General features: G+C 54.3%; 1 protein-coding gene across 2 annotated transcripts in view; it reads left to right on the top strand.

Annotated features, from left to right (window-relative positions):
- Positions 1-21,819, top strand: part of sarm1 (sterile alpha and TIR motif containing 1) — a 157,110-nt gene that overhangs the window by 68,382 nt on the left and 66,909 nt on the right. For both annotated transcript variants that reach the window (XM_041198446.1, XM_041198445.1), the window contains exon 7: positions 5,182-5,371. In XM_041198446.1, the coding sequence (XP_041054380.1) occupies positions 5,182-5,371 (190 nt within the window). The remainder of the gene's footprint in view (positions 1-5,181; positions 5,372-21,819) is intronic.

The following is a 21,819-nucleotide window of genomic DNA, read 5'->3' as shown; positions in this document are numbered from 1 at the left end:
TCCCGACAGGAGAACACTCCCGACAGGAGAACACTCCCGACAGGAGAACACTCCCGACAGGAGAACACTCCCGACAGGAGACACTCCCGACAGGACACACTCCCGACAGGAGAACACTCTCGACAGGAGAACACTCTCGACAGGAGAACACTCTCGACAGGAGAACACTCCCGACAGGAGAATACTTCCGACAGGACACACTCCCGACAGGTCACACTCCCGACAGGTCACACTCCCGACAGGACACACTCCCGACAGGAGAACACTCTCGACAGAACACACTCCCGACAGGAGAACACTCCCGACAGGAGAACACTCTCGACAGGAGAACACTCCCGACAGGACAAACTCCCGACAGGAGAACACTCCCGACAGGACACACTCCCGACAGGAGAACAGTCCCGACAGGAGAACACTCCCGACAGGACACACTCCCGACAGGAGAACACTCCGGACAGGAGAACATTCCCGACCGGACACACTCCCGACAGGAGAACACTCCCGACAGGAGAACACTCCCGACAGGAGAACACTCCCGACAGGACACACTCCCGACAGGAGAACACTCCCGACAGGAGAACACTCCCGACAGGAGAACACTCCCGACAGGACACCCTCCTGACAGGAGAACACTCCCGACAGGAGAACACTCCCGACAGGAGAACAATCCCGACAGGACCCACTCCCGACAGGACCCACTCCCGACAGGACCCACTTCCGACAGGAGAACATTCCCGACAGGAGAACACTCCCGACAAGAGAACACTCCCGACAGGAGAACACTCCCGACAGGAGAACACTCCCGACAGGACACCCTCCTGACAGGAGAACACTCCCGACAGGAGAACACTCCCGACAGGACACCCTCCTGACAGGAGAACACTCCCGACAGGAGAACACTCCCGACAGGAGAACACTCCCGACAGGACCCACTCCCGACAGGACCCACTCCCGACAGGACCCACTTCCGACAGGAGAACATTCCCGACAGGAGAACACTCCCGACAAGAGAACACTCCCGACAGGAGAACACTCCCGACAGGACACACTCCCGACAGGACACACTCCCGACAGGACATACTCCAGACAAGAGAACACTCCCGACAGGAGAACACTCACGACAGGACAAACTCCCGACAGGAGAACACACCTGACAGGAGAACACTCCCGACAGGAGAACACTCCCGACAGGAGAACACTCCCGACTGGAGAACATTCCCGACAGGAGAACACTCCCGACAGGAGAACACTCCCGACAGGACACACTCCCGACAGGAGAACACTCCCGACAGGAGAACACCCCCGACAGGACACACTCCCGACAGGAGAACACTCTCGACAGGAGAACACTCCCGACAGGAGAACACTCCCGACAGGACACACTCCCGACAGGAGAACACTCCCGACAGGAGAACACTCCCGACAGGAGAGCATTCCCGACAGGACACACTCCCGACAGGACACACTCCCGACAGGAGAACACTTCCGACAGGACACACTCCCGACAGGAGAACACTCCCGACAGGACACACTCCCGCCAGGAGAACACTCTCGACAGGAGAAAACTCTCGACAGGACACACTCCCGACAGGAGAACACTCTCGACAGGAGAACACTCCCGACAGGAGAACGCTCCCGACAGGAGAACACTCCCGACAGGACACACTCCCGACAGGAGAACACTCCCGACAGGACACACTCCCGACAGGAGAACACTCTCGACAGGAGAACACTCCCGACAGGAGAATACTTCCGACAGGACACACTCCCGACAGGAGAACACTCCGGACAGGAGAACATTCCCGACAGGACACACTCCCGACAGGAGAACACTCCCGACAGGAGAACACTCCCGACAGGACACACTCCCGACAGGTCACACTCCCGACAGGAGAACACTCTCGACAGGAGAACACTCCCGACAGGACACACTCCCGACAGGACACACTCCCGACAGGTCACACTCCCGACAGGACACACTCCCGATACGAGAACACTCTCGACAGGACACACTCCCGACAGGAGAACACTCCCGACAGGAGAACACTCCCGACAGGAGTACACTCCCGACAGGAGAACACTCCCGACAGGAGAACACTTCCGACAGGACACACTCCCGACAGGAGAACACTCCCGACAGGAGAACACTCCCGACAGGAGAACACTCCCGACAGGAGAACACTCCCGACAGGACACACTCCCGACAGGACACACTCCCGACAGGACACACTCCCGACAGGAGAACACTCTCGACAGGAGAACACTCTCGACAGGAGAACACTCTCGACAGGAGAACACTCCCGACAGGAGAATACTTCCGACAGGACACACTCCCGACAGGTCACACTCCCGACAGGTCACACTCCCGACAGGACACACTCCCGATAGGAGAACACTCTCGACAGAACACACTCCCGACAGGAGAACACTCCCGACAGGAGAATACTCTCGACAGGAGAACACTCCCGACAGGACAAACTCCCGACAGGAGAACACTCCCGACAGGACACACTCCCGACAGGAGAACACTCCCGACAGGAGAACACTCCCGACAGGACACACTCCCGACAGGAGAACACTCTCGACAGGAGAACACTCTCGACAGGAGAACACTCCCGACAGGACAAACTCCCGACAGGAGAACACTCCCGACAGGACACACTCCCGACAGGAGAACACTCCCGACAGGAGAACACTCCCGACAGGAGAACACTCCCGACAGGACACACTCCCGACAGGAGAACACTCCCGACAGGACACACTCCCGACAGGACACACTCCCGACAGAACACTCCCGACAGGAGAACACTCCCGACAGGACACACTCCCGACAGGAGAACACTCCCGACAGGAGAACACTCCCGACAGGAGAGCATTCCCGACAGGACACACTCCCGACAGGACACACTCCCGACAGGAGAACACTTCCGACAGGACACACTCCCGACAGGAGAACACTCCCGACAGGACACACTCCCGCCAGGAGAACACTCTCGACAGGAGAAAACTCTCGACAGGAGAACACTCCCGACAGGAGAACGCTCCCGACAGGAGAACGCTCCCGACAGGACACACTCCCGACAGGAGAACACTCCCGACAGGACACACTCCCGACAGGAGAACACTCTCGACAGGAGAACACTCCCGACAGGAGAATACCTCCGACAGGACACACTCCCGACAGGAGAACACTCCGGACAGGAGAACATTCCCGACAGGAGAACACTCCCGACAGGACACACTCCCGACAGGTCACACTCCCGACAGGAGAACACTCTCGACAGGAGAACACTCCCGACAGGACACACTCCCGACAGGACACATTCCCGACAGGAGAACACTCTCGACAGGACACACTCCCGACAGGAGAACACTCTCGACAGGAGAACACTCTCGACAGGAGAACACTCCCGACAGGACAAACTCCCGACAGGAGAACACTCCCGACAGGACACACTCCCGACAGGAGAACACTCCCGACAGGAGAACACTCCCGACAGGAGAACACTCCCGACAGGAGAACACTCCCGACAGGACACACTCCCGACAGGAGAACACTCCCGACAGGACACACTCCCGACAGGAGAACACTCCCGACAGGACACACTCCCGACAGGACACACTCCCGACAGAACACTCCCGACAGGAGAACACTCCCGACAGGAGAACACTCCCGACAGGACACACTCCCGACAGGAGAACACTCCCGACAGGACACGCTCCCGACAGGACACACTCCCGACAGGAGAACACTCCCGACAGGACACACTCCCGACAGGAGAACACTCCCGACAGGAGAACACTCCCGACAGGAGAACACTCCCGACAGGAGAACACTCCCGACAGGACACACTCCCGACAGGAGAACACTCCCGACAGGACACACTCCCGACAGGAGAACACTCCCGACAGGACACACTCCTGCCAGGAGAACACTCCCGACAGGAGAACACTCCCGACAGGTGAACACTCCCGACAGGACACACTCCCGACAGGAGAATACTCCCGACCTGAGAACACTCCCGACAGGAGAACACTCCCGACAGGACACACTCCCGACAGGAGAACACTCCTGACAGGAGAACACTCCTGACAGGAGAACACTCCTGACAGGAGAACACTCCTGACAGGAGAACACTCCCGACAGGACACACTCCCGACAGGACCCTATCCCAACAGGCGAACACTCCCGACTGGACACACTCCCGACAGGTGAACACTCCCGACAGCTGAACGCTCCTGACAGGAGAACACTCCCGACAGGAGAACACTCCCGACAGCAGAACACTCCCGACAGGACACACTCCCGACAGGAGAACACTCCCGATTGGAGAACATTCCCGACAGGAGAACACTCCCGACAGGAGAACACTCCCGACAGGAGAACACTCCCGACAGGACACACTCCCGTCAGGAGAACACTCCCGACAGGAGAACACTCCCGACAGGAGAACACTCCCGACAGGAGAACACTCCGGACAGGACACACTCCCGACAGGACACACTCCCGACAGGAGAACACTCCCTGTGGTCACTGTTTTTTAGTGGGGTTCAGGTGATGAAACGTGAAACCTGGTGTTGGTGCACGTGGGACTAATAAACAGATTTGCGTTGAGAGAATTTCTTACAAGCTTCTCAATGATCTCATCTTGCCCACTCTAACTCAGTGACTGCGGCTGTCTAAGCAAACATTGTGATGTTGTGGTTAAATGACTGGGCTCAACATGCAGAGAGTGCGAGTTTGCAGTCCCACAGGGATTGCTGCTCTCCGTGCAAATGACCATAAACTGGTTCATTCATGTCCTTCAGGGAGGGGAACCTGCTGTCCTTACTCAGTCTGACCGCTATGTGACTCCAGTCCCACACCAATGTGGGTGACTCTTAGCAGCCCTCCACGGTGACTCAGTGAGTAATCTGGTTGCATCAGAGCATTTACTGTGGCAGCAATTTCAGAAGGTGGCTCACCACCACTTTCTGTACAGGCCACCAGTGATGGGCAATAAATGTTTCCCTGGAGAGTGACACCCACACCCCAAGAAAGAATAAACCAAGACCTGTCCACATCCAAACGGCTGTTTGATCAGAGATGAGTATAATAGCTACCCCATTGGTAATGATTACTCTCACTGTCTACCTCTCTCTGTCTCCCCTCTTCTCTCTCTCTCCCTGTTTGTCTCTCAGTCTTTTGAAGGTTCATCTGCAGCTCCGTGGTTTCAGTGTCTTCATCGATGTGGAGAAACTGGAGGCTGGCAAGTTTGATGATAAACTCTGTCAAAGTGTGAAGAAGGCGAAAAACTTTGTTCTGGTCCTTTCGGCTAATGCCCTGGACAGGTGCATTGGGGATACAGAGATGAAAGACTGGGTACACAGGGTGAGTGAGGGATTAAAGACTGGGTACACAGGGTGAGTGAGGGATGAAAGACTGGGTACACAGGGTGAGTGAGGGATGAAAGACTGGGTACACAGGGTGAGTGAGGGATGAAAGACTGGGTACACAGGGTGAGTGAGGGATGAAAGACTGGGTACACAGGGTGAGTGAGGGATTAAGGACTGGGTACACAGGGTGAGTGAGGGATTAAAGACTGGGTACACAGGGTAAGTGAGGGATGAAAGACTGGGTACACAGGGTGAGAGGGATGAAAGACTGGGTACACAGGGTGAGTGAGGGATGAAAGACTGGGTACACAAGGTGAGTGAGGGATGAAAGACTGGGTACACAGGGTAAGTGAGGGATGAAAGACTGGGTACACAGGGTGAGTGAGGGATGAAAGACTGGGTACACAGGGTGAGTGAGGGATGAAAGACTGGGTACACAGGGTGAGTGAGGGATGAAAGACTGGGTACACAGGGTGAGTGAGGGATTAAGGACTGGGTACACAGGGTGAATGAGGGATTAAAGACTGGGTACACAGGGTAAGTGAGGGATGAAAGACTGGGTACACAGGGTGAGAGGGATGAAAGACTGGGTACACAGGGTGAGAGGGATGAAAGACTGGGTACACAAGGTGAGTGAGGGATGAAAGACTGGGTACACAGGGTGAGTGAGGGATGAAAGACTGGGTACACAAGGTGAGTGAGGGATGAAAGACCGGGTACACAAGGTGAGTGAGGGATGAAAGACTGGGTACACAGGGTGAGTGAGGGATGAAAGACTGGGTATACAGGGTGAGTGAGGGATGAAAGACTGGGTACACAGGGTGAGTGAGGGATTAAAGACTGGGTACACAGGTTAAGTGAGGGATGAAAGACTGGGTACACAGGGTAAGTGAGGGATGAAAGACTGGGTACACAGGGTGAGTGAGGGATGAAAGACTGGGTACACAGGGTGAGTGAGGGATTAAGGACTGGGTACACAGGGTGAGTGAGGGATTAAAGACTGGGTACACAGGGTAAGTGAGGGATGAAAGACTGGGTACACAGGGTGAGAGGGATGAAAGACTGGGTACACAGGGTGAGTGAGGGATGAAAGACTGGGTACACAAGGTGAGTGAGGGATGAAAGACTGGGTACACAGGGTGAGTGAGGGATGAAAGACTGGGTACACAAGGTGAGTGAGGGATGAAAGACCGGGTACACAAGGTGAGTGAGGGATGAAAGACTGGGTACACAGGGTGAGTGAGGGATGAAAGACTGGGTACACAGGGTGAGTGAGGGATGAAAGACTGGGTACACAGGGTGAGTGAGGGATTAAAGACTGGGTACACAGGTTAAGTGAGGGATGAAAGACTGGGTACACAGGGTAAGTGAGGGATGAAAGACTGGGTACACAGGGTGAGTGAGGGATGAAAGACTGGGTACACAGGGTGAGTGAGGGATGAAAGACTGGGTACACAGGGTGAGTGAGGGATTAAAGACTGGGTACACAGGTTAAGTGAGGGATGAAAGACTGGGTACACAGGGTAAGTGAGGGATGAAAGACTGGGTACACAGGGTGAGTGAGGGATGAAAGACTGGGTACACAGGGTGAGTGAGGGATGAAAGACTGGGTACACAGGGTGAGTGAGGGATGAAAGACTGGGTACACAGGGTGAGTGAGGGATTAAGGACTGGGTACACAGGGTGAATGAGGGATTAAAGACTGGGTACACAGGGTAAGTGAGGGATGAAAGACTGGGTACACAGGGTGAGAGGGATGAAAGACTGGGTACACAGGGTGAGAGGGATGAAAGACTGGGTACACAAGGTGAGTGAGGGATGAAAGACTGGGTACACAGGGTGAGTGAGGGATGAAAGACTGGGTACACAAGGTGAGTGAGGGATGAAAGACCGGGTACACAAGGTGAGTGAGGGATGAAAGACTGGGTACACAGGGTGAGTGAGGGATGAAAGACTGGGTACACAGGGTGAGTGAGGGATGAAAGACTGGGTACACAGGGTGAGTGAGGGATGAAAGACTGGGTACACAGGGTGAGTGAGGGATTAAGGACTGGGTACACAGGGTGAATGAGGGATTAAAGACTGGGTACACAGGGTAAGTGAGGGATGAAAGACTGGGTACACAGGGTGAGAGGGATGAAAGACTGGGTACACAGGGTGAGAGGGATGAAAGACTGGGTACACAAGGTGAGTGAGGGATGAAAGACTGGGTACACAGGGTGAGTGAGGGATGAAAGACTGGGTACACAAGGTGAGTGAGGGATGAAAGACCGGGTACACAAGGTGAGTGAGGGATGAAAGACTGGGTACACAGGGTGAGTGAGGGATGAAAGACTGGGTATACAGGGTGAGTGAGGGATGAAAGACTGGGTACACAGGGTGAGTGAGGGATTAAAGACTGGGTACACAGGTTAAGTGAGGGATGAAAGACTGGGTACACAGGGTAAGTGAGGGATGAAAGACTGGGTACACAGGGTGAGTGAGGGATGAAAGACTGGGTACACAGGGTGAGTGAGGGATTAAGGACTGGGTACACAGGGTGAGTGAGGGATTAAAGACTGGGTACACAGGGTAAGTGAGGGATGAAAGACTGGGTACACAGGGTGAGAGGGATGAAAGACTGGGTACACAGGGTGAGTGAGGGATGAAAGACTGGGTACACAAGGTGAGTGAGGGATGAAAGACTGGGTACACAGGGTGAGTGAGGGATGAAAGACTGGGTACACAAGGTGAGTGAGGGATGAAAGACCGGGTACACAAGGTGAGTGAGGGATGAAAGACTGGGTACACAGGGTGAGTGAGGGATGAAAGACTGGGTACACAGGGTGAGTGAGGGATGAAAGACTGGGTACACAGGGTGAGTGAGGGATTAAAGACTGGGTACACAGGTTAAGTGAGGGATGAAAGACTGGGTACACAGGGTAAGTGAGGGATGAAAGACTGGGTACACAGGGTGAGTGAGGGATGAAAGACTGGGTACACAGGGTGAGTGAGGGATGAAAGACTGGGTACACAGGGTGAGTGAGGGATTAAAGACTGGGTACACAGGTTAAGTGAGGGATGAAAGACTGGGTACACAGGGTAAGTGAGGGATGAAAGACTGGGTACACAGGGTAAGTGAGGGATTAAAGACTGGGTACACAGGGTGAGAGGGATGAAAGACTGGGTACACAGGGTGAGTGAGGGATGAAAGACTGGGTACTCAGGGTGAGTGAGGGATGAAAGACTGGGTACACAGGGTAAGTGAGGGATGAAAGACTGGGTACACAGGGTGAGTGAGGGATGAAAGACTGGGTACACAAGGTGAGTGAGGGATGAAAGACTGGGTACACAGGGTGAGTGAGGGATGAAAGCCTGGGTACACAGGGTGAGTGAGGGATGAAAGACTGGGTACACAGGGGGAGTGAGGGATGAAAGACTGGGTACACAGGGGGAGTGAGGGATGAAAGACTGGGTACACAGGGTGAGTGAGGGATGAAAGACTGGGTACACAGGGTGAGTGAGGGATGAAAGACTGGGTACACAGGGTGAGTGAGGGATGAAAGACTGGGTACACAGGGTGAGTGAGGGATGAAAGACTGGGTACACAGGGTGAGTGAGGGATGAAAGACTGGGTACACAGGGTAAGTGAGGGATGAAAGATTGGGCACAGGGCGAGTGAGGGATGAAAGACTGCGAGAGAAGAAATCATCAGCAGCAGAATTGTACTCGAACACAATCTGTAACCTCATGGCCCTGCATATCCCCCACTCTAAAATTATCACCAAGCTAGGGATCAACCCTAGTTCAATAAAGAGTACAGGAGGGTATGCCAGGAGCAGCACCAGGCATATCTAAAAATGAGGTGTCAACCTGCTGTCAACCTGGTGAAGCTGCAACACAGGACTACCTGTGTGCCAAACAGCATAAGCAGCAAGTGACAGACAGAGCTAAGTGACTGCACAACCAACAGATCAGATCTAAGCTCTGCAGTCCTGCCATATCCAGTCATAAATTAAACAACTCACAGGAGGAGGAGGCTCCTCAAATATCCCCATCCTCAATGATGGGGCAGTAATTGGCCAGGTTGGATTTGTCCTGTTTTTTGTGTACAGGACATACCTGGGCAATTTGCCACATTGCTGGCTGGATGACAAACCTGGCCAATTACTGCCCCATCAGTCTACTCTCGATCATCAGTAAAATGTTGGAAGGGGTCATCAACAGTGTTATCAAGTGACACTTGTTAAGCAATAACCTGCTCACTGACACTCAGTTTGGGTTCCGCCAGAGTCACTTAGCTCCTGACCTCATTACAGCCTTGGTTCAAACATTGACAGAGGAGCTGAACTCCTGAGGTGAGGTGAGAGTGACTGCCCTTGACATCAAGGCTGCATTTGACCAAGTGTGGCATCAAGGAGCCCGAGAAAAACTGGAGTCTACAAGAGCAGGTCAGAGGCTAGGAATCCTGCAGAGAGTAACTCACCTCCTGACTCCCCCAAGCCTGTCTGCCATCTACAAGGCACAAGTCAGGAGTGTGATGGAATACTCTCCACTTGCCTGGATGAGTGCAGCTCCAACAACACTCAAGGAGCTCGACACTATCCAGGACAAAGCAGCCCCCTTGATTGGCATCACATCCACAAACATTCACTCCCTCCACCAATGACGCACAGTAGCAGCAGTGTGTACCATCTACAAGATGCACTGCAGGAATTCACCAGGGCTCCTTCGACAGCACCTTCCAAACCCATGACCACTACCATCTAGAAGGACAAGGGCAGCAGAAAGATGGGAACATCATCCATTGGAAGTTCCCCTCCAAGTCACTCACGATCCTGACTTGGAAATATATCACTGTTCCTTCACTGTCACTGGGTCAAAATCCTGGAACTCCCTAACAGCACTGTGGGTGTACCTACACCACATGGATCACAGTGGTTCAAGAAGGCAGCTCAACACCACCTTCTTAAGGGCCATTAGGGATGAGCAATAAATGCTGGCCCAGCCAGTGAAGTCCACATCCCATAAATGAATAAAAAATGATTGACCCCAATATTTTTGGCAAGTTATCTTAGTGGTTTTAAAGGAATATTGGTCTTTAAACATGGATTGACTGCCAAACAGAGCTGTGCTCTATGGTCATTATTCAGTCGTGTATATTCCAAATTAACACAAACAGGCACAAATAAAGGTTCGCATGTACATCTAATTGTTAAAATAAGAGCTTAGGAACTGTTATTTCCTTTGTACAATACCGACTGTACACTGTTGGGGGCAGCATCGAGCCATAGAGTGTCCGGTGTTCAACCTGTGCTGCATCAGCTGCTTACAGACAGAATTGGACCAAGGACAGGGCAGATTAACAAAGCAGCCAATAACTACAAGGGGTCCTGGGCCTTATCCATAAAGGCGCAGCAGTCAGCCTGTGCGGGACCCAGGGCCTGGGGGATGGGATGCAGACGATGCGTCACCAGAGCCCAGGTTCATTGTTCAAGTAACCTATAATTGTCCAAAGAAGCCAATCAGGTATGTGGGCCATTCCGATTGACAGACTACTTAGCCAATGATTGCTTTTGTTCTGAACAGCAGCAACCATTGGCCCAAGAGAACGTGCCTTGTCTCCCGCCTCTTGACTGGACTTGTTGGAGTTGGAGTTGTTGTTCGTCATGTGCTGTCTTCTGTTTGGTGGTTGGATTGGACTTAGTTTGCAGTCATGTGCCTCAGCCTGTGGGAGTGGAGCTCGAGGTAACTGCAAGGTTCTCTGGGCCTCTGCATTTTAATTTACCTCCCTGGCCGGCCATACTCCCCGCCAATCTATCCCTGCCATCCCCCACCCATCTGCAAAGGCCCTTCCCCTCCTGAACTCTTCTCTAAATCCTAAAGGAGGATTCCCTCTGGAAAAACACAGCGGGTTCGACAGGTGGAAGCAGAGAGTGACCTGTAACACCTGGTGTCCTGTAATTGTCAGAAGAGTTTTACAGGGACCCGATAAGTGAATGTACCAGTGGAACATCTGAATCCATCTCGGGACCTCTGACAAATACCCAAACCTAATGTCCCCAGTGTTTTATCTTTTTGCATTAAAAGTGTATATTTGTGGAAGCAGTGAGGAACTTGAGATTGGGCAGGAAGGATGTTCCTTGAATCAGCACTTCATGAGTTTGCTTTCTGACTGGTCTGTCTGAGGGATTAAAAGGAAGTGCCCAGTGCCAATGATGTGTCAATAGTGATTTCAATCCTAACACTAAACCTAACCAGAACAATGTTGTGAATAATATTTTTTAAGACTAACCCTAAACTAACAGTCAATGTGTGTGGGACCCGTACCCCAGTGAGAGTCAGTGTGTGTGGTACCCGTACCCCAGAGAGAGTCAGTGTGTGTGGGACCCGTACCCCAATGAGAGTCAGTGTGTGTGGGACCAGAACCCCAGTGAGAGTCAGTGTGTGTGTGGGACCCGTACCTCAGTGAGAATCAGTGTGTGTGGGACCCATACCCCAGTGAGAGTCAGCGCCTGTGGGACCCGTACCACAGTGAGAGTCAGTGTGTGTGGGGCCCGTACCTCAGTGAGAGTCAGTGTGTGTGGGACCCATACCCCAGTGAGAGTCAGTGTGTATGGAACCCGTACCCCAGTGAGAGTCAGTGTATGTGGAATCTGTACCCCAGTGAGTGTCAGTGTGTGTGGGGCCCGTACCTCAGTGAGAGTCAGTGTGTGTGGGACCCATACCCCAGTGAGAGTCAGTGTGTGCAGAACCCGTACCCCAGTGAGAGTCAGTGTATGTGGAATCTGTACCCCAGTGAGTGTCAGTGTGTGTGGGACATGTAACTCAGTGAGAATCAATGTGTGTGGGACCGGTACCCCAGTGAGTGTTAGTGTGTGTGGGACCCATAGCCCAGTGAGAGTTAGTGTGTGTGCGACCCGTACCCCAATGAGAGTCAGTGTGTGTGGAAACCGTACCCCAGTGAGTGTCAGTGTGTGCAGAACCCGTACCCAAGTGAGAGTCAGTGTATGTGGAATCTGTACCCCAGTGAGAGTCAGTAGGCGTGGGACCTTACCCCAGTGAGAGTCAGTATGTGTGGGACCCGTACCCCAATGAGAGTCAGTGTGTGTGGGACCCGTACCCCAGTGAGAGTCAGTGTGTGTGGGACCCGTACCCCAGTGAGAGTCAGTGTATGTGGGACCTGTACCCCAATGAGAGTCAGTGTGTCTGGGGCCCGTACACCAGTGAGAGTCTGTATGTGTGGGACCCGTACCCCAGTGAGTGTCTCTGTGTGTGGGACCCGTACCCCAGTGAGAGTCAGTGTGTGTGCGACCCGTACCCCAGTGAGAGTTAGTGTGTGTGGGACCCTTACCCCAGTGAGAGTTAGTATGCGTGGAGCCTGTACCCCAGTGAGTGTCAGTGTGTGTGGAACCCGTACCTCAGTGAGAGTCAGTGTGTGTGTGGAACCCGTACCCCAGCGAGAGTCAGTGTATGTGGGACCCGTACCCCAGTCAGAGTCAGTATGCGTGGAACCCGTACCCCAGTGAGAGTCAGTGTGTGTGGGACCCGTACTCCAGTGAGAGTCAGTGTGTGTGGGACCCGTACTCCAGTGAGAGTCAGTGTGTGGGACCCGTACTCCAGTGAGAGTCAGTGTGTGTGGGACCCGTACCCCAGTGAGAGTCAGTGTGTGTGGGACCCGTACTCCAGTGAGACTCAGTGTGTGTGGAGCCTGTACCCCAGTGAGTGTCAGTGTGTGTGGAACCCGTACCTCAGTGAGAGTCAGTGTATGTGTGGAACCCGTACCCCAGTGAGAGACTGTGTGTGTGGGACATGTACCTCAGTGAGAATCAATGTGTGTGCGACCCGTACCCCAGAGAGAGTTAGTGTGTGCAGAACCCGTACCCCAGTGAGAGTCAGTGTATGTGGAATCTGTACCCCAGTGAGAGACAGTGTGTATGGGACCCGTACCCCAGAGAGAGTTAGTGCGTGTGGGACCCGTACCCCAGTGAGAGTTAGTGTGTGTGGGACCCGTATCCCAGTGAGAGTCAGTGTTTGTGGTACCCGTACCCCAGTGAGAGTTAGTGTGTGTGGGACCCGTATCCCAGTGAGAGTCAGTGTGTGTGGGACCCGTACCCCAATGAGAGTCAGTGTGTGTGGGACCCGTACCCCAGTGAGAGTCAGTATGCGTGGACCCCGTACCCCAGTGAGAGTCAGTGTGTGCGGGACCCGTACTCCAGTGAGAGTCCGTGTGTCTGGGGCCCGTACCTCAGTGAGTGTCAGTGTGTGTGGCACCCGTACCCCAGTGAGAGTCAGTATGTGTGGGACCCGTACCCCAATGAGAGTCAGTGTGTATGGGACCCGTACCCCAGTGAGAGTCAGTGTGTGTGGGACACGTACCTCAGTGAGAGTCAGTGTGTGTGCGACCCGTACCTCAGTGAGAGTCAGTGTGTGTGCGACCCGTACCTCAGTGAGAGTTAGTGTGTGTGGAACCCATAGCCCAGTGAGAGTCAGTGTGTGTGGGACCCGTACCCCAGTGAGAGTCAGTGTGTGTGGGACCCGTACCCCAGTGAGTGTCTGTGTGTGTGGGACCCGTACCCCAGTGAGAGTCAATGTGTGTGGGACACGTACCTCAGTGAGAGTCAGTGTGTGTGGGACCCGTACCTCAGTGAGAATTAGTGTGTGTGGGACCCATAGCCCAGTGAGAGTCAGTGTGTGTGGGACACGTACCTCAGTGAGAGTCAGTGTGTGTGGGACCCGTACCTCAGTGAGAGTTAGTGTGTGTGGGACCCATAGCCCAGTGAGAGTCAGTGTGTGTGGGACCCGTACCCCAGTGAGAGTCAGTGTGTGTGGGACCTGTACCCCAGTGAGTGTCTGTGTGTGTGGGACCCGTACTCCAGTGAGAGTCAGTGTATGTGGAATCTGTACCCCAGTGAGAGTCAGTGTGTGTGCGACCCGTACCCCAGTGAGAGTTAGTGTGTGTGGGCCCCGTACCCCAGTGAGAGTTAGTATGCGTGGAGCCTGTACCCCAGTGAGTGTCAGTGTGTGTGGAACCCGTACCTCAGTGAGAGTCAGTGTGTGTGTGGAACCCGTACCCCAGCGAGAGTCAGTGTATGTGGGACCCGTACCCCAGTCAGAGTCAGTATGCGTGGAACCCGTACCCCAGTGAGAGTCAGTGTGTGTGGGACCCGTACTCCAGTGAGAGTCAGTGTGTGTGGGACCCATACTCCAGTGAGAGTCAGTGTGTGGGACCCGTACTCCAGTGAGAGTCAGTGTGTGTGGGACCCGTACCCCAGTGAGAGTCAGTGTGTGTGGGACCCGTACTCCAGTGAGACTCAGTGTGTGTGGAGCCTGTACCCCAGTGAGTGTCAGTGTGTGTGGAACCCGTACCTCAGTGAGAGTCAGTGTAGGTGTGGAACCTGTACCCCAGTGAGAGACTGTGTGTGTGGGACATGTACCTCAGTGAGAATCAATGTGTGTGCGACCCGTACCCCAGAGAGAGTTAGTGTGTGCAGAACCCGTACCCCAGTGAGAGTCAGTGTATGTGGAATCTGTACCCCAGTGAGAGACAGTGTGTATGGGACCCGTACCCCAGAGAGAGTTAGTGCGTGTGGGACCCGTACCCCAGTGAGAGTCAGTATGCGTGGAACCTGTACCCCAGTGAGTGTCAGTGTTTGTGGTACCCGTACCCCAGTGAGAGTTAGTGTGTGTGGGACCCGTATCCCAGTGAGAGTCAGTGTGTGTGGGACCCGTACCCCAATGAGAGTCAGTGTGTGTGGGACCCGTACCCCAGTGAGAGTCAGTATGCGTGGACCCCGTACCCCAGTGAGAGTCAGTGTGTGCGGGACCCGTACTCCAGTGAGAGTCCGTGTGTCTGGGGCCCGTACCTCAGTGAGTGTCAGTGTGTGTGGCACCCGTACCCCAGTGAGAGTCAGTATGTGTGGGACCCGTACCCCAATGAGAGTCAGTGTGTATGGGACCCGTACCCCAGTGAGAGTCAGTGTGTGTGGGACACATACCTCAGTGAGAGTCAGTGTGTGTGCGACCCGTACCTCAGTGAGAGTCAGTGTGTGTGCGACCCGTACCTCAGTGAGAGTTAGTGTGTGTGGAACCCATAGCCCAGTGAGAGTCAGTGTGTGTGGGACCCGTACCCCAGTGAGAGTCAGTGTGTGTGGGACCCGTACCCCAGTGAGTGTCTGTGTGTGTGGGACCCGTACCCCAGTGAGAGTCAATGTGTGTGGGACACGTACCTCAGTGAGAGTCAGTGTGTTTGGGACCCGTACCTCAGTGAGAATTAGTGTGTGTGGGACCCATAGCCCAGTGAGAGTCAGTGTGTGTGGGACACGTACCTCAGTGAGAGTCAGTGTGTGTGGGACCCGTACCTCAGTGAGAGTTAGTGTGTGTGGGACCCATAGCCCAGTGAGAGTCAGTGTGTGTGGGACCCGTACCCCAGTGAGAGTCAGTGTGTGTGGGACCTGTACCCCAGTGAGTGTCTGTGTGTGTGGGACCCGTACTCCAGTGAGAGTCAGTGTATGTGGAATCTGTACTCCAGTGAGAGACAGTGTGTGTGGGACACGTACCTCAGTGAGAATCAATGTGTGTGGGCCCCGTACCCCAGAGACAGTTAGTGTGTGCAGAACCCGTACCCCAGTGAGTGTCAGTGTATGTGGAATCTGTACCCCAGTGAGAGTCAGTGTGTGTGGGACCCGTACTCCTGTGAGAGTCAGTGTGTGTGGAGCCTGTACCCCAGTGAGAGTCAATGTATGTGGAATCTGTACCCCAGTGAGACACAGTGTGTGTGGGACACGTACCTCAGTGAGAATCAGTGTGGGTGGGACCCGTAACCCAGTGAGAGACAGTATGCGTGGAACCTGTACCCCAGCGTGTGTCAGTGTGTGTGGAACCCGTACCTCAGTGAGAGTCAGTGTGTGTGTGGAACCTGTACACCAGCGAGAGTCAGTGTACATGGAATCTGTACGCCAGTGAGAGTCAGTGTATGTGGGACCTGTACCCCAATGAGAGTCAGTGAGTCTGGGGCCCGTACCCCAGTGAGAGTCAGTGTGTGTGGGACCTGTACCTCAAAGAGACTCAGCGTGTCTGGGGCCCGTACCCCAGTGAGAGTCAGTATGTGTGGGACCCATACCCCAATGAGAGTCAGTGTGTGTGGGACCCGTACCCCAGTGAGAGTCAGTGTGTCTGGGGCCCGTACCCCAGTGAGAGTCAGTGTGTGTGGGACCCATACCCCAGTGAGAGTCAGTGTGTGTTGCACCCGTACCCCAGTGAGAGTCAGTGTGTGTGGGACCCGTACCCCAGTGAGTGTCTCTGTGTGTGGGACCCGTACCCCAGTGAGAGTCAGTGTGTGTGGGACCCGTACTCCAGTGAGAGTTAGTGTGTGTGGGACCCGTACCCCAGTGAGAGTCAGTGTGTGTGGGACCCGTACTCCAGTGAGACTCAATGTGTGGAGCCTGTACCCCAGTGAGTGTCAGTGTGTGTGGAACCCGTACCTCAGTGAGAGTCAGTGTGTGTGTGGAACCTGTACCCCAGGGAGAGTCAGTGTATGTGGAATCTGTACCCCAGTGAGAGTCTGTGTGTGTGGGACACATACCTCAGTGAGAATCAATGTGTGTGGGACCCGTACCCCAGAGGGAGTTAGTGTGTGCAGAACCCGTACCCCAGTGAGAGTCAGTGTATGTGGAATCTGTACCCCAGTGAGTGTCAGTGTGGGTGGGACATGTACCTCAGTGAGAATCAATGTGTGTGGGACCGGTACCCCAGTGAGAGTCAGTGTCTGTGGAACCCGTACCTCAGTGAGAGTCAGTGTGTGTGTGGAACCCGTACCCTAGTGAGAGTCAGTGTTTGTGGAATCTGTACCCCAGTGAGAGGCAGTGTGTGTGGGACACGTACCTTAGTGAGAATCAGTGTGTGTGGGACCCGTACCCCAGTGAGAGTCAGTGTGTCTGAGGCCCGTACCCCAGTGAGAGTCAGTGTGTGTGGGACCCGTACCCCAGTGAGAGTCAGTGTATGTGGGACCCGTACCCCAGTGAGAGTCAGTGTGTGTGGGACACGTACCTCAGTGAGAGTCAGTGTGTGTGGGACCCGTACCTCAGTGAGAATTAGTGTGTGTGGGACCCATAGCCCAGTGAGAGTCAGTGTGTGTGGGACACGTACCTCAGTGAGAGTCAGTGTGTGTGGGACCCGTACCTCAGTGAGAGTTAGTGTGTGTGGGACCCATAGCCCAGTGAGAGTCAGTGTGTGTGGGACCCGTACCCCAGTGTGAGTCAGTGTGTGTGGGACCTGTACCCCAGTGAGTGTCTGTGTGTGTGGGACCCGTACTCCAGTGAGAGTCAGTGTATGTGGAATCTGTACCCCAGTGAGAGACAGTGTGTGTGGGACACGTACCTCAGTGAGAATCAATGTGTGTGGGCTCCGTACCCCAGAGACAGTTAGTGTGTGCAGAACCCGTACCCCAGTGAGTGTCAGTGTATGTGGAATCTGTACCCCAGTGTGTGTCAGTATGTGTGGGACATGTACCTCAGTGAGAATCAGTGTGTGTGGGACCGGTACCTCAGTGAGTGTTAGTGTGTGTGGGACCCATACCCCAGTGAGAGTCAGTGTGTGTGCGACCCGTACCCCAGTGAGAGTCAGTATGCGTGGAACCCGTACCCCAGTGAGAGTAAGTGTGTGTGGGACCCGTACTCCAGTGAGAGTCAGTGTGTGTGGAGCCTGTACCCCAGTGAGAGTCAATGTATGTGGAATCTGTACCCCAGTGAGACACAGTGTGTGTGGGACACGTACCTCAGTGAGAATCAGTGTGGGTGGGAACCGTACCCCAGTGAGAGACAGTATGCGTGGAAGCTGTACCCCAGTGTGTGTCAGTGTGTGTGGAACCCGTACCTCAGTGAGAGTTAGTGTGTGTGGGACCCATAGCCCAGTGAGAGTCAGTATGTGTGGGAGCCATACCCCAGTGAGTGTCTCTGTGTGTGGGACCCGTACCCAAGTGAGAGTCAGTGTGTGTGGGACACGTACCTCAGTGAGAGTCAGTGTGTGTGCGACCCGTACCTCAGTGAGAGTTAGTGTGTGTGGAACCCATAGCCCAGTGAGAGTCAGTGTGTGTGGGACCCGTACCCCAGTGAGAGTCAGTGTGTGTGGGACCCGTACCCCAGTGAGTGTCTGTGTGTGTGGGACCCGTACCCCAGTGAGAGTCAATGTGTGTGGGACACGTACCTCAGTGAGAGTCAGTGTGTGTGGGACCCGTACCTCAGTGAGAGTTAGTGTATGTGGAATCTGTACCCCAGTGAGAGACAGTGTGTGTGGGACACGTACCTCAGTGAGAATCAATGTGTGTGGACTCCGTACCCCAGAGACAGTTAGTGTGTGCAGAACCCGTACCCCAGTGAGTGTCAGTGTATGTGGAATCTGTACCCCAGTGAGTGTCAGTATGTGTGGGACATGTACCTCAGTGAGAATCAGTGTGTGTGGGACCGGTACCTCAGTGAGTGTTAGTGTGTGTGGGACCCATACCCCATTGAGAGTCAGTGTGTGTGCGACCCGTACCCCAGTGAGAGTCAGTATGCGTGGAACCCGTACCCCAGTGAGAGTAAGTGTGTGTGGGACCCGTACTCCAGTGAGAGTCAGTGTGTGTGGAGCCTGTACCCCAGTGAGAGTCAATGTATGTGGAATCTGTACCCCAGTGAGACACAGTGTGTGTGGGACACGTACCTCAGTGAGAATCAGTGTGGGTGGGAACCGTACCCCAGTGAGAGACAGTATGCGTGGAAGCTGTACCCCAGTGTGTGTCAGTGTGTGTGGAACCCGTACCTCAGTGAGAGTTAGTGTGTGTGGGACCCATAGCCCAGTGAGAGTCAGTATGTGTGGGAGCCATACCCCAGTGAGTGTCTCTGTGTGTGGGACCCGTACCCAAGTGAGAGTCAGTGTGTGTGGGACACGTACCTCAGTGAGAGTCAGTGTGTGTGCGACCCGTACCTCAGTGAGAGTTAGTGTGTGTGGAACCCATAGCCCAGTGAGAGTCAGTGTGTGTGGGACCCGTACCCCAGTGAGAGTCAGTGTGTGTGGGACCCGTACCCCAGTGAGTGTCTGTGTGTGTGGGACCCGTACCCCAGTGAGAGTCAATGTGTGTGGGACACGTACCTCAGTGAGAGTCAGTGTGTGTGGGACCCGTACCTCAGTGAGAGTTAGTGTGTGTGGGACCCATAGCCCAGTGAGAGTCAGTGTGTGTGGGACCCGTACCCCAGTGAGAGTCAGTGTGTGTGGGACCTGTACCCCAGTGAGTGTCTGTGTGTGTGGGACCCGTACTCCAGTGAGAGTCAGTGTATGTGGAATCTGTACTCCAGTGAGAGTCAGTGTGTGTGGGACACGTACCTCAGTGAGAATCAATGTGTGTGGGCCCCGTACCCCAGAGACAGTTAGTGTGTGCAGAACCCGTACCCCAGTGAGTGTCAGTGTATGTGGAATCTGTACCCCAGTGAGAGTCAGTGTGTGTGGGACCCGTACCCCAGTGAGAGTCAGTGTGTGTGTGGAACCCGTACCCCAGTGAGAGTCAGTGTATGTGGAATCTGTACCCCAGTGAGAGACAGTGTGTGTGGGACACGTACCTCAGTGAGAATCAATGTGTGCAGAACCCGTACCCCAGTGAGAGTCAGTGTATGTGGAATCTGTACCCCAGTGAGTGTCAGTGTGTGTGGGACATGTAACTCAGTGAGAATCAATGTGTGTGGGACCGGTACCTCAGTGAGTGTTAGTGTGTGTGGGACCCATAGCCCAGTGAGAGGTAGTGTGTGTGGGAACCGTACCCCAATGAGAGTCAGTGTGTGTGGAACCCGTACCCCAGTGAGTGTCAGTGTGTGCAGAAGCCGTACCCCAGTGAGAGTCAGTGTATGTGGAATCTGTACCCCAGTGAGAGTCAGTGTGTGTGGGACCTGTACCTCAGTGAGAGTTAGTGTGTGCGGGACCCATAGCCCAGTGAGAGTTAGTGTGTGTGGGACCCGTACCCCAGTGAGTGTCTGTGTGTGTGGGACCTGTACCCCAGAGACAGTCAGTATGCGTGGAGCCTGTACCCCAGTGAGTGTCAGTGTGTGTGGAACCCGTACCTCAGTGAGAGTCAGAGTGTGTGTGGAACCCGTACCCCAGCGAGAGTCAGTGTATGTGGAATCTGTACCCCAGTGAGAGTCAGTGTGTGTGGGACATGTACCCCAGTGAGAGTTAGTGTTTCTGGGACCCATACCCCAGTGAGAGTTAGTGTGTGTGGGACCCATACCCCAGTGAGAGTCAGTGTGTGTGGGACCCGTACTCCAGTGAAAGTCAGTGTGTGTGGAGCCTGTACCCCAGTGAGTGTCAGTGTGTGTGGAACCCGTACCTCAGTGAGAGTCAGTGTGTGTGTGGAACCCGTACCCCAGTGAGAGTCAGTGTTTGTGGAATCTGTACCCCAGTGAGAGACAGTGTGTGTGGGACACGTACCTCAGTGAGAATCAGTGTGTGTGGGACCTGTACCCCAGACAGAGTCAGTATGCGTGGAGCCTGTACCCCAGTGAGTGTCAGTGTGTGTGGAACCCGTACCTCAGTGAGAGTCAGAGTGTGTGTGGAACCCGTACCCCAGCGAGAGTCAGTGTATGTGGAATCTGTACCCCAGTGAGAGTCAGTGTGTGTGGGACATGTACCCCAGTGAGAGTCAGTGTGTCTGGGACCCATACCCCAGTGAGAGTTAGTGTGTGTGCTACCCATACCCCAGTGAGAGTCAGTGTGTGTGGGACCCGTACTCCAGTGAGAGTCAGTGTGTGTGGAGCCTGTACCCCAGTGAGTGTCAGTGTGTGTGGAACCCGTACCTCAGTGAGAGTCAGTGTGTGTGTGGGACCCGTACTCCAGTGAGAGTCAGTGTATGTGGAATCTGTTCCCCAGTGAGAGACAGTGTGTGTGGGACACGTACCTCAGTGAGAATCAATGTGTGCGGGACCCATAGCCCAGTGAGATTTAGTGTGTGTGGGACCCGTACACCAGTCAGAATCAGTGTGTGGGACCCATACCCCAGTGAGAGTCAGTGTGTGGGACCCGTGCCCCAATGAGAGTCAGTGCCTGTGGGACCCGTACCCCAGTGAGAGTCAGTGTGTGTGTGGGACCCATACCCCAGTGAGTGTCTGTGTGTGTGGGACCCATACTCCAGTGAGAGTCAGTGTGTGTGGAACCCGTACCCCAGTGAGAGTCAGTGTGCGTGGAACCTGTACCCCAGTGAGTGTCAGTGTGTGTGGAACCCGTACCCCAGTGAGAGTCAGTGTGTGTGTGCAACCCCTACCCCAGTGAGAGTCAGTGTATGTGGAATCTGTACCCCAGTGAGAGACAGTGTGTGTGGGACCCGTACCCCAGAGAGAGTTAGTGCGTGTGGGACCCGTACCCCAGTGAGAGTCAGTATGCGTGGAACCTGTACCCCAGTGAGTGTCAGTGTTTGTGGTACCCGTACCCCAGTGAGAGTTAGTG

This window comes from Carcharodon carcharias, chromosome 10, assembly GCF_017639515.1.
Source record: "Carcharodon carcharias isolate sCarCar2 chromosome 10, sCarCar2.pri, whole genome shotgun sequence".
Taxonomy (NCBI): Eukaryota; Metazoa; Chordata; class Chondrichthyes; order Lamniformes; family Lamnidae; genus Carcharodon; species Carcharodon carcharias.
Note: the sequence above shows the minus strand (reverse complement) of the source record. Positions and strands in the feature narration are given on the sequence as shown.